We start from the raw sequence: 12,190 nt of genomic DNA on the forward strand, positions 1-12,190 counted from the left end.
AAGAATAACCAGATAATAAAAGAAGATATATGACCCATTTTACTAGCAGGCAGGACAGGAAGATAGTTCTATTGAACGTTGTCCTCAATTATCTCCTTGTGGTAAATCTTTCCGTGTGGATGAAGTTGTTCCTGACATTGTGTTGATAAACATATATGCCGGCAAATTTGAGATGAGAACTGCAGATTCTCATTTCTATTCTTAAACAAATACAGATTTCATGTGCTGTCTGTGTAGAAAACCTCCCCAAACAAAAAGGTGGGATGGGGAATTGCTGTAAAACCAGTAATTCTTGTTTGCATAGCATAGAAATTACCAAAATACTGAACAGCTAACTCCAAAGACAGACCTTCCTAATTCTGGGGCAGTAGTGCCCCAGTGTCAAAGTGGCATTTCTACATTCACTCAGAATTTTAAAAAACTGTTACTGTGGACCTTTTATGAAATTGTTTCTTTTAGAAGAAAAATCTGTGATGGGATTCTGATGTACAATTTACCAAAATTAATTAGGTCGTGAAATCAGTGGAAATAAACTCAATCTGGAAGCAGACTGGCATAGGTTTTTCTGACTTGCAGCACCTGTGAAATACTCAAAGACCATGCTGCAAATATCCTCACATGATCTGAACTGGCAAGTTCCCAGTTGAGAAAGATTTAGAAACTCTGGGAAAGTATGTGACTTCACTTTCGTGTGTATCCAAGTTGGAAATGTCACAGAACATCAAGAACTAACAGAAAGCCACTCCTGTATACCGTATGCTATCTTTAGGAACAGCTAAACAAATACAAGCCAATATGGGGTTTTTGTTTTTTCACACACGATGACTATAACTCATTTTACAAAAATCTAAGGGCAGTCCTCCATCATTCCCTATCTTTGTGCATATATTAATTATTTTCCTTCACATTTTGTTATCAAGAGTCTTACAAATACATTTATCAGCTAAATAATAAATTTTCTGTCTTTTTCTCTATGCAGGAGATTTTGCTGTGCTGCTAAGTACAGGGCTCTCCACGAAGACTGCAATTTTGATGAATTTTATAAGTGCACTAACAGCATTCCTAGGACTTTATATTGGCCTTTCTGTATCAACTGACCCATGCATTCAAAACTGGATTTTTACTGTTACAGCTGGAATGTTCTTGTATTTATCTTTAGCAGAAATGGTGAGAACTTCAGTCTATTGCTATATTTTCCTTTTAACATAGCCACATCACAGATGAGTGTCAGGCAAATGCAGGTGGATTAACTTGGAAGGAAAAAGAGTTCATAGGCTTCTTGGGGAGAGCATGTCGTCTGCCCTGTGTGTGTACAGTGCTTGGAACAATAGCCTGGTTTTGTTTGGTGTCACTGCCATGATAGGTGTAATTACTAATAACAAGCTATTACGAGGGTAATGAGAAAGGCATAAAGGACTTTCAAAGGGGAAAAGGTAAACAGTATATTTTTAGGCCTGAGAGAGTTACTTCATGCAACGTAAAGAAACATTTGAATTGGCAAGGTTTTTTAAATCTTGAAGAAGTTGGTTAATTTTTTTCTTTTTACTACCCTTTCTTTTTCACCCACTGTTTCAACATGAATTTGCTGTTTCTAAACTGAAATGCAAGATGCTGTGATCTTTCTGGCCAGGCCTTCTATCTCAGAGATGTTTGGATGAGCTCCTAAGGAATTCAAAATCCATCATTGTCTCTACTTTTTCATATTGGCCCGTCATTTTTTATACTCCTGGTTCAATAGCAATGACTGGACTATAGAAAAATAAATTGGGAAGATATACATTAGGAGAAAGGTCTAATGACTGTGGACGAATGTGATGGAAGATGCAGATGCCTCAGGCCACATAATTTATTGAAGAGTTGGCTAACTGTTACACTTGTAACAATGCAGAAATTAATTACCTTGCCAGCTTATCTTAAGTGTCATATAGCTCTTTAACCGGCATGTATTAATGTAGAGTTGCTTGCAAGCTTTGGAACAAAAAATGAATATTTTGAGTGATTAGACCAAGAGAGGGGAAAAAAAAAAAAACCACCCCAAAACAAAACACCCAGATCTGTCTCTTCAAAAATTATTACTGTGTTTTTCCCAAGCCTGGCTGTCTCTCTGTGGTGTTCACTACCACCCCCCACCTCATGCCTGAGATATCATTTAGCAGATTCAAGCATAATAGTTGAAACCTGATACGCCATGCCAATATTATAACCCATTTAAAGTCTACTTGTAATAATTGACCTTAGACCTCGGGTGTATTTTAGTCTATTTTTGCTACTCTAACAGAAGTAAAGTGAACATGAAGTGCTCCTAACAGCTTCTGAGGGAACGGTGAAAGGATTGTGGATGTGTCAACAGTCCTGACTGAGGTGCTAAAGAACACTATGTAGCAAGTTGCATCTAGTTCTGACACAGAGAAATTTGGAAGTGGGGCTGTTTACCTACTCAATAGGCATAGCTTTACTAATGTGGCTAAGAATGATTTAGGCATTATTTTTCCTTCAGTGTAGCATCAGCATCCATCAGGGATCCACAAGCTCCCAGAACACCACCATGTTTTTCCCTGAGTCTTCAAAGCAATATACCGGCTGTAGATCCTGAGAGATGATAGAGTTCCAGTCAAAGACAGGGACATGTTTTCCCTTGTTCTCAGCTTGTCGCCATAATCTTCTTGATGTGAAGAGGAGAAAGAAGGAAGAGAGAGGGGATGCTCTTATTTCTCTTACCTCCCTTTTATTAACACGGATTCCAATCAGCCTTTCCCTGCACTTTGTTAAAAGAATTGCCATTGGGTTGCTCACCTATATTTGTCAGAAGTGCAAGTGTTTAATTTCACAGGGATTATCTTATTTAAAAAAAAAATATTCCTCTAGCACTGCCAGAATCTATAGATCTGAAAATTTTGTGTGTTTGTATAATACATTTCAAAAGAAAATCAGCCATGCTTTGTGTATTTTTCAACTTTCTGCACAGAAAGAACTTCTCTGCTGCCTTCTCATCTACAAACAGCAATCATCAGTGTTCCTGGCAATGGGGTACAAATACTTCATGGTGCACAAAGCTTAACTACAGTTTTCAGTATTTGTTTTACAGGCTTTCACATATTCATGTACTTGTCAGAGCAGCAGTTAAATAAGAGAACAGCATTTAAATAAGACTGAACAGCCTCACCAGTTTCTGCATTGAGGAACATTGAGGAGTATGAGGTGGAGGTTCATCGGCAGGACAGCACTGGGGGACTGCTGCTGCAGTCAAGGGTGCACAAAGCTATTCCTGTGGTTAATTAAAGGTTTTTCATTTCTACAAATGGCACTCTAGCTCCATTAGCAAGCAGGGCAGGCTAATGATTTTAAAAATCTGAGGAAAAGGACAAAAGACAAAATAATTTATATATTTCATCATTTTTTCACCAAAGAATTCTGCAAAACTTCATCTTCCCAGTAACTGGAGTATTTTGTCTTGCAAATATGTATGCACAGGTGTAATGATGCAACGTAAATTGTTTGTTGCTTCAAGATATGCATGTGAGTAAACACCTGTAATATTGTGGGTTTAGTTGTTGCTTAACCAAAATTAAATACCCTGAAAAGCAGCTTCTTATGACCAATATAGTGAGATTTTTTTGTGCTGTTTAGAGGTCATAGGTATGATCATAAATTTGCACTATTTCCAAAGATCTTTTCATTAATAACATACCTTTCTTTAACATATTTTTAACCTGAATTGATACTTGAGACACCAATATATGGAATGGAACAGACCAACTGACTCCTAATTAATTGTTTCTTTGACAAAGCATGTCTCCTTTTCTTGTTGGGAAACAAACTTGAAAATCCTGTATCAGCCCCTTAAATGAGTATCTATGAATTATGGATAAATGTTTATGAAATCACATGCATTGTATTAAACCCCAAGGACTGGGACGTCATTTCTGAGTGATTGTACAGATCATATTGGCTTATATGGTTCCTGAGCAGAAAGACTAACTGTCTAGTTTGAAAGGAGGGAGAAGGAAGGAAGGAAGGAAGGAAGACAATGAAGATATCAACAAATAGGAGCTAGCCAGCCACTCTGAGGTGACTGACATTTTCTCTGACTAACCTTAAATATATTTTCCATTTTGGAGATAAAAGGGTATTTTAAAGTGACCTATTGCAGCACAGCTGTCGTGCCATATATACCCCAGCTCAGTAGAACTCATTTAGCCAGCACATGGTTGAGAGCCCTTTATGCCTTCTTTCCACGTGCTGCTTCCTAATTCTTCGTATCTTTTGTGTGCAAATGGTAAAATGAGCTGGAGTGGGAACAGAGTAGTCACTTGATTAACAGTAACTCTTTTGCCTCCAACAAACTTCAAGCATAAGCAAGTGTGATAGCATCCGACAGCTTGGATGCGGTGCTGCCTTCCCTTAATTTGTGAAGTGTTTTGCACCTGCCAGTTCTATATTCTATAGCCTTAAGCTTCCTAAACAACAAGCTTTTCTCTGCTGTACCACACAAATTTGTGTTCAGAGAAGGTTGGGGACCTATAGCTGATGCTGTGTCAGCAATCAGCTTTATTTTCAGAGATAAGCAGGGATGTCATACTAGGTAAGGCTATAGAAATGGTTTGTGCACTTGATAACATGCATATAGGTTAAATGGAGGGAGCAGACATCTGCACTGGACACAGGAAGGGTACTCCCTGCAGAAAATTCTTTTTTAAAACCTTCTAAGGAACTTGCTGTACATGTGTGTAACTCATAAATTGACACTGACAGCGACAAAATACTAGCTTTTGCAGTGGGAGGGGAAAAAGTTTCCCATTTTGAGAATTTGGTCACTTGGGTGCTGGAGCAGAGGACAAAATAGACTGATTATAAGGATAAATAAGAAAGACCAAAGGTCTAGACTGGAGCCCTGGATTCAGGTTTTAATTAACAGTTTTGACTTACATACACAACAAAAAGCCAAATGCACCAAACACTCATAAGCTGTGAGTTCAGATTTTCAGTTACATCAGAATTCTGAGGTGTTTACATTTGCTTTAGGTTAAAAGTTTCTGATGACCCTTAAATACAAATTAAATATAACTGTGTGAGTTTCTAAGATGTTAATTTGTACCATAATTTAAACCACTGCCCAGTTGTTATGAAGATCCAGGACATTTGAGTTTGCCTGTTATTTTTATGCAAAACTTTAAAGTGGAGGTGGATTTTTCACTATAGTATTCTTCTGGGCCCATGCCAACTTCCAGAGAAAGAAAAGTGCAGGAGAAGCAGACCCAGAGACCCTCCTCTGACAGAGGGAAGGACAAGCATAGCAAACAGATGTAAACATACCCTGTAAGCCTCCTTGGTCAGCACCACTCCACTGTCTCCCAGTGGCTGATGCTGTTACAACTCCTGGGAGGAGGGTCTAAAGAGCCGAGGAAATAAGTAGCTTCATTCAAGCGCAGGCTGTGAGTGGAGTGGGAAGGGATGACGGGAGAGTGCCAGTGTTCTGGTTTTGAAGTTTACAACAAATAGACCAAAAAAACCCTACTAAAACCAAAGGTCAGTACCAGGCCATTGCTCCATATTTATTTCCAAAGTTGATGTGAAAATATCAGCAGTAAGTGTCTCCCCGGGTGTCTATGATACATGAAGCATAAATACTAAGAGAGTCTGAGCCTGAGGCATCATTTTCAGTCTCTGTTGAGACATATATGTTGTTTAAAACTTTGATAAACGAGAGCATGTAGAGTGGAAGGTCAACATAAGTAGCTTTTAATATGATTATAAACAGCTGCTGCTCCTTTACGTGATTTAAAACTCACTGAGAAAAATATTAGAAGTAATATTTTCAAGCATATTTTAAAAATCCTGTTTCCTACTTATATGCTTACTAAAGCCCAAATAAATAAGAGTGTTGCCAGTTATTGCAGTAACAACAGGATTGACCCTATATATAGTACTGAAACAAAAAAAAAAACAAACTTGAACTAGTTTATTCCCACAGAAGGGAATCACTCATTTTACTAAATAAGCATTTCCTTACAAACAGCTGTATAAAATTACTAAAAACTATTGAGAAGTTAACAAATTTTGGAATCTAATTTATGATTCTTGCCGGTGCTAGTAAAAGAACCAAAATGGGCAGAAATTGGTTAATTTAAATATTTCACTGTCAAGATCGGCATTGTTACAATGTACAGAACATGCTACGGATTAATAGCTATATTCAGAAACTCAGCATTTTGACTTTTTTTAATGAAGTTTGCCTTGTTTTCCCATAAGACTTTTTTTCCCAGAGATTAATATATCTGGCTCTCATTCTGGTGTCTTATTCTTTTTTTAGCTTCCTGAAATGACTCATATTCAGACACGGCGACCCTGGCTGATGTTTCTTCTACAGAACCTTGGATTACTGTTAGGCTGGCTTTGCCTCTTACTTTTGGCTATATATGAACAGAAAATCAAAATATAAGTTTTCTGTTGGAAATCTTGAAGTACCACTCCTGACAGTGGATAGCATTATTCACAATTTTGTCATGTCTGCTGTAGTGATATATAAATTAAGTTGCTCAGATTTTTATATCTGAACAGTAGATAATTATTTCACTTTATTAACTTATTGTTCGGATGTTGTAATTTTTTTTTGAAAACATGAATGTTTAGAATTATGTTTTATTTGTTATTGAGTTTACCAGATCCCATGCTCAAACTCACAGGAGCTTTTGATTAGTTTTTATTGAGACTGTTCTAGTTGAATGCTCTAAGTGATCTCTGCCAGTCTGATTGAAGAAAAGAATAAAACATTTTATATGCAATAATTAAAGTGGACTAACCATATCTGAATAATTTGAAGCAGAAATTTTTTTTTTACAAAGAATAAATGTATTTCTATAAAACTAAAAAATGTAGCAAAACAAAACTGTTAAATGGCATACAGCAATCTCATAGTATCTACTTTATCAGCATAAAGATCTTCAGTATCTTACTGGTCCACTGTGGAAGGTAAAACATGACAAGTGTAAATGTTGAAGTTCATGATCTAGAAATCTGAGGATGCCCTTTTCCAACTGTGTTTCTCATATGTGTGATGGAATCTGTGAAGTCAAGCATTGGACTATAGTAACTGTCAGAGTAACCACCTTCTGCATTTTCCCACCTTGGATGGTTGCTCATAGCAAATGCTTATAAAGGATTATAAGAAATAAGTTTAAATTGTTTTTCCCTGCTACCCCTTCCAGGCTCCTCAAATCAAGTGTTTCCTTGAGCCAGACGTTGCTTCTGAGCCATCATGTTTAATAAACACCAATAGCGCCTTCCCGTCAGCAATTAGATTATTCATACATATGTGGTGTGCATTGTGGAAAGAGCTTTTTCAATTGTCTAAAGTGCTGGTAGCTGTGCTCTGTCAGAGCCTCACTGCAGCTCCTTCTATCCTGAGTGATTTGTGTGTAATTAGTCCTCTTGATTTCAAGGGAATTCTGCATAAGTTGAGATGACTCATCTAATTTAATATTGCAGAATCAAGCCTGAAACAAATACACAAATTCTTCCCTGATTCTGAGGTGCTGAGCAACTTCCAGGAGGTAATGACCAACACTCATCTGTGAGATTTCTGCTACTTATACACTATCAAATTTTGGTGTAAGGACTCCCCCAACCTAATTTATATTTTTGTATGAGAATTGAGATGCATTCTTTCTCCTTTCTCTGATAAACTGTGCAAGTAGATATTTTCTTTTCCTTGTCTTAACTCAAGCTTGAAATGTGGCTACATTATAACATGATATGACTGTCTCAAAATGTGTCCTGGGTTTATTTGACAGCACCTCATGAAGGTACAATTATTCTCATATTACAGAGGGGGACAGAGTCTACTCTCCTAGAGCAGACTGTCAGAACTCTCAGTTCTCAAAGGCTTCAAGGGTGCCATACGATCTTATTAACACAATGTTAAGGTGAAAATAATTCTGTATTTCATTCTTTATAAAAGCCCAGATTCATGGGTTTGTGAACCCCTAGTCATCCACAGACTTACCCTTGGGAAAAACAGTTAAAGATAATTTTGAAGGTAGGTATGCACTCATTTTCAGTGCCTGTTATGAGAATCTGTAGCAAATATCCCAATGCACATCTAAATGTACATCTAGGAATTTACATACCTTGAAAAACCTTGTCCCAAACAATTTATCCGAGGTCACAGAGGAAGTATCTGTCTGACTAGGGAACTGCACTGGGCTGTTTTAAACCCCAAAGTAAAGTCCTATCTTGTTTTATTTAGGTGTGCAAATATTATGACTGCTTTTTCTGTTGATTTAACTTTGAAAGATGAGCTGAGAAGTCATGAGTGAAGCTTCTCTTTTGAAAGTTTAAATTTTTCAGGAGTTTGTGCTTGCTTTTAGTGAGACAAGACTTTTTAAAAGTGGTTTTCCAGTATTTCATCCATTTGTATTGGCACTGAGTCACTCCATGACCTTCAGCTGTAACCATCAATTCAAGCAATAGCAGGACACCACTGGACGTAAGCAAAAAATCTATTCTTGTATCAGATGGTGCAAATGAATATTGGAAACATTTGTTATTTCAAAGAGAAGAGCTACCATAGTTTGAATGTTTATGTATGCATAATGTTCACTACCACAGAAAGCAAGATTACCAATATGATTGTGTTTTGGTGATGTTATTGTATTCTGAAATATTTTTCTTCTATTTATTAATATGTCTGAAAGAGGGCAAGTAATTTCTGGCAGTGTGTACTTTAAAGTTGCGTACGAGCATAGGTTCACATCCTGACATGGTCTGTGGACATAAGGTATCTGCATCTGTTCACAAGATGCCATATTTTGGCTATATGTATTTATCAGGTTTCTTGATCACATTTAACAAACAAGTACATTTATACACTGTCCACCGCAGGCACAAGTCTATTGATCAGGATGCCCGTGAGTCCTTATTTCTGCCACAGAGCTCACGTCCTTTTGTGGTATTTGTCAGTAAGTTCAGTCACCATTTTACCCTGCCGTCAAGTCTGAACACTTAAGTCTCGTTAGCATTAGGAAGTTTGAATTCCTATGGCACTTGTGAGAGAACTTACCTCACTACTTAAAGTTGGTGGCTCTGCTGTAACTCTCTTGACATTAGTATCTTTAAAAAAATACTGAAGGTGGAGTATTACCACATGTAATACAAGACTAAACTGTATATTAGGAACCATGCATCATACAGAGGGCTGGAAACTGTTCCTGTAGGTCACTGAATTAGAAAAGCAAATCAGCTTAAACCCAAAGAGATTCCCCTGCAGGATTCATCTTTTTTGTCAATGTTCTCTGAAAATATGAAGAAATGTATTTTTTTGTTTCATGTCTGTACAGAAGAGAAGGTGGTGCAGAAGTATTCTTGTGATGCAGTCTCTTTTTGTTTGTTTTAAATTCTGTAGAGTTTATTCATACAGATTTCAAACAAGACTCTATTTAAAGCCAGGTATTTCTTTCTGTTCCTCCAAACCTAACAGACAGAGAGCATAATATGCCAATGTTTTCATTGAGTCAAATCCTGAGTAAGGACTGCAGAACTTCAGCACTTGCAGCCCTTAAATCATGACTAGGTATCTCTCTAAGAGGTATTCAATTACTCAAACAGATGTTATGTGCTTGATGGAGAGATTACTTGGTGAGGTTTTACAGCCTGTCAGGCAGTCCTGACTAGATAATCATAATGTTCCTTTGAAAGCCTAAAATACATGAATCTATAGATACAAGAATTTTTCTGGAAGAAGCTGGTTAGTATTTCTCTCTTTCATCTATTCTTAGTTTTAAGGCACTCTCCATATGAAAAAAATAGAAAATATCTTGCTTTCCTACACAGAAAAATAGAGAGGAAAGGAAAGATTGAAAGAATTGGTTTGCTACAGTATTTTTTCCTGGAAGTTAAATGGCGAAGGACCTCATAAAAGATACTTCCAATTCCAAACTACCACGGCTCCTAAGCATAAGAGAGCTGACCCTGTACCTCTCTTTTCTGTATATGTTACACATTACATAGTGACTCCTAAGATAAATAGTACCTTCTTTGCAGCCAGCTATGCTAATGCCCTTAGAAGTTTCTGGAGCTCATCTGCATGTTTCAAATACTGCTGTCTATTCCTTCACTGTAGTTTATGCTTTAGGCATGAATGTGGCATTTCTCCAGAGACAAAAAATATCTTTTTTCATATAAGAAAACATTATTAGTTTTGATATGTATATTTGTATTTTCTTTCACCTTGCCATTGCATTTGAGAAAGCCTATTATTATTGTAACAATTGTTAGCCTGCAGCTAGAAACCAAAAATAGGTTTATATCAAAGTAAGGATTAGGGCTGATAATTTTATAATAAGGGCATACTTTATCAATGTTGTTAGCTTTTCTTGCTTTACTGTAACCTTTTTTCAAGTCCTCTCTTCTTAAAAATAAGCTGCCTTCTATTGTGAGTAGGAATGTGACTACAGAAAATACAAGCAGTAGTTACACGATGGCTTTAATCAAAACAAAAAGTCCTGCAATTTATTTTACTAGACCCACCTTCATTCCCTTCTCCCCAAAAGAACAAAAAATCTGCACACAGAGCTGTTGCTCTGGGTCACGTAGGGGAATGTAAGAAGTGCCTCCTTCCTTTTATGTCTCTGATAACAGCACTGAGCACAATGGGAGACCCTGTGTAGACGTCTGGTTGCATTGAAGTCGCTGCCAAGCTCCCGTCAGCGACAGCATGGAACAGTATCCTGGTGCAGGGGGTGCAGGAATCGCAGAGGGCTGGCGCTGCTTCCTTTTGCAAAGATGACAGGAGACAGAGCAGGCAGGCGGATGCTGGAGGGGCATACTTCAGTGCAGCACTTCAGTGGTTGTAGCAGAAAGATCAAAGGTTTTATAGCTGTCTCTGTATCATCCTGCAGGAGCTCATTCAGGGCAAATTCTCAGACAGTTCACATTGTCTTGGCTTTGGACGTGAAAGATACCATGAAAGTGATCTGGATGATAACCTCATGAGTGCAGGCTCCCACAGTGCAATGATCCACAGGACCCCAGCAGTCAGAGTGAGCCAAGGGAATGCCACTTCTCTGCAGAGGAACCTCCCACGATACTCCCATAAATAAAGGACAAGGCCTGTAGTCATGGCCAGGGTGGTCCACCTCCACGTTACAGCCCCAGGGCATCCAAAACAGAACGCAATGTGGCAGTACCTCCTCCCCAGGGTCTCAGCTCTGACATTGACAGAGCATTAAACACAGGATTACCTGGCAACCTAAATCTGCCTAGCAACCATTTACATACTGGCCCAAGATAAGGCAGACAAACCACTAATCCAGTGCTATCGATATCTCTGTATGTGACATCATTTTGTCCCACTGCAGCTGGCTAGGGAACCTTCCCTCATCCTTCTCCCAGGGGCCAGCAGAAACTTACAACCTATTCCAGAGAGATGACATGAGATACGCATAGGGGAATAGACTAGTCAATTATTATGACACCTTCCAGTCTTAATTTAAGACACGCCAAATTCTGCCATTTCTCCACGGACTCTCATACTGCAGGGAAGGCATCAGGACAACGTCTGCACTGGTCTGTCGGGCAGCTGCCCAGGCTGTCCTCACCTGGGTACTCAGTACAATTCATTCAGAGTATCCCAAGTGTCCCTGTCACTGCATATGAGATGTGGCATCCACCAGCTCCAGATGTGTGGAGAAAGGATCAGGAAAGCCAAGGCACGGATGGAGTTCAACTTGGCGAGGGACATGAAAAATAAAAAGAAGGGGTTCTACAGGTACATAGGCAGGAGGAGACAGGCCAAGGAGAGTGTTCCCCCTCTGATAAATGAGAAAGGAGAACTGGCTTCCTCAGACATGGAAAAAGCTGAGGTACTCAACAAGTGCTTTGCCTCAGTCTTCACTGGCGGTCAGGCTTCCCATGTCTGTCAGGACCCTGAACCTCTAGGTGAGGGTGAGAGGAGCGGAATCCCTCCCACTGTAACAGCAGAACAAGTCCAAGACCAACTCATGTCACTGAATGTATATAAGTCTATGGGGCCAGATGATATGCATCCCAGGGTTCTGAAAGGGCTGGCTGATGTGGTTGCTGAGCCACTCTCCATCATATTTGAAAAATCATGGCTGTCGGGCGAAGTCCCTGGTGACTGGAAAAAGGGAAACATTATCCTATTGTTAAGAAAGGGAGAAAAGAAGACCCGGGG

At 38.7% G+C, this 12,190-nt stretch overlaps 1 protein-coding gene across 1 annotated transcript in view; it reads left to right on the top strand.

Moving 5' to 3' along the window:
• Positions 1-6,905, top strand: part of SLC39A12 (solute carrier family 39 (zinc transporter), member 12) — a 33,531-nt gene extending 26,626 nt beyond the window's left edge. The window contains exons 13-14 of the mRNA XM_010076653.1: positions 980-1,167; positions 6,311-6,905. Coding sequence (XP_010074955.1) covers positions 980-1,167; positions 6,311-6,439 — 317 coding nt within the window. The 3' untranslated portion in view covers positions 6,440-6,905. The remainder of the gene's footprint in view (positions 1-979; positions 1,168-6,310) is intronic.
• Positions 6,906-12,190: the final 5,285 nt, after the last annotated feature.

Source organism: Pterocles gutturalis, unplaced genomic scaffold (genome assembly GCF_000699245.1).
Source record: "Pterocles gutturalis isolate BGI_N339 unplaced genomic scaffold, ASM69924v1 scaffold46633, whole genome shotgun sequence".
NCBI lineage: Eukaryota > Metazoa > Chordata > Aves > Pterocliformes > Pteroclidae > Pterocles > Pterocles gutturalis.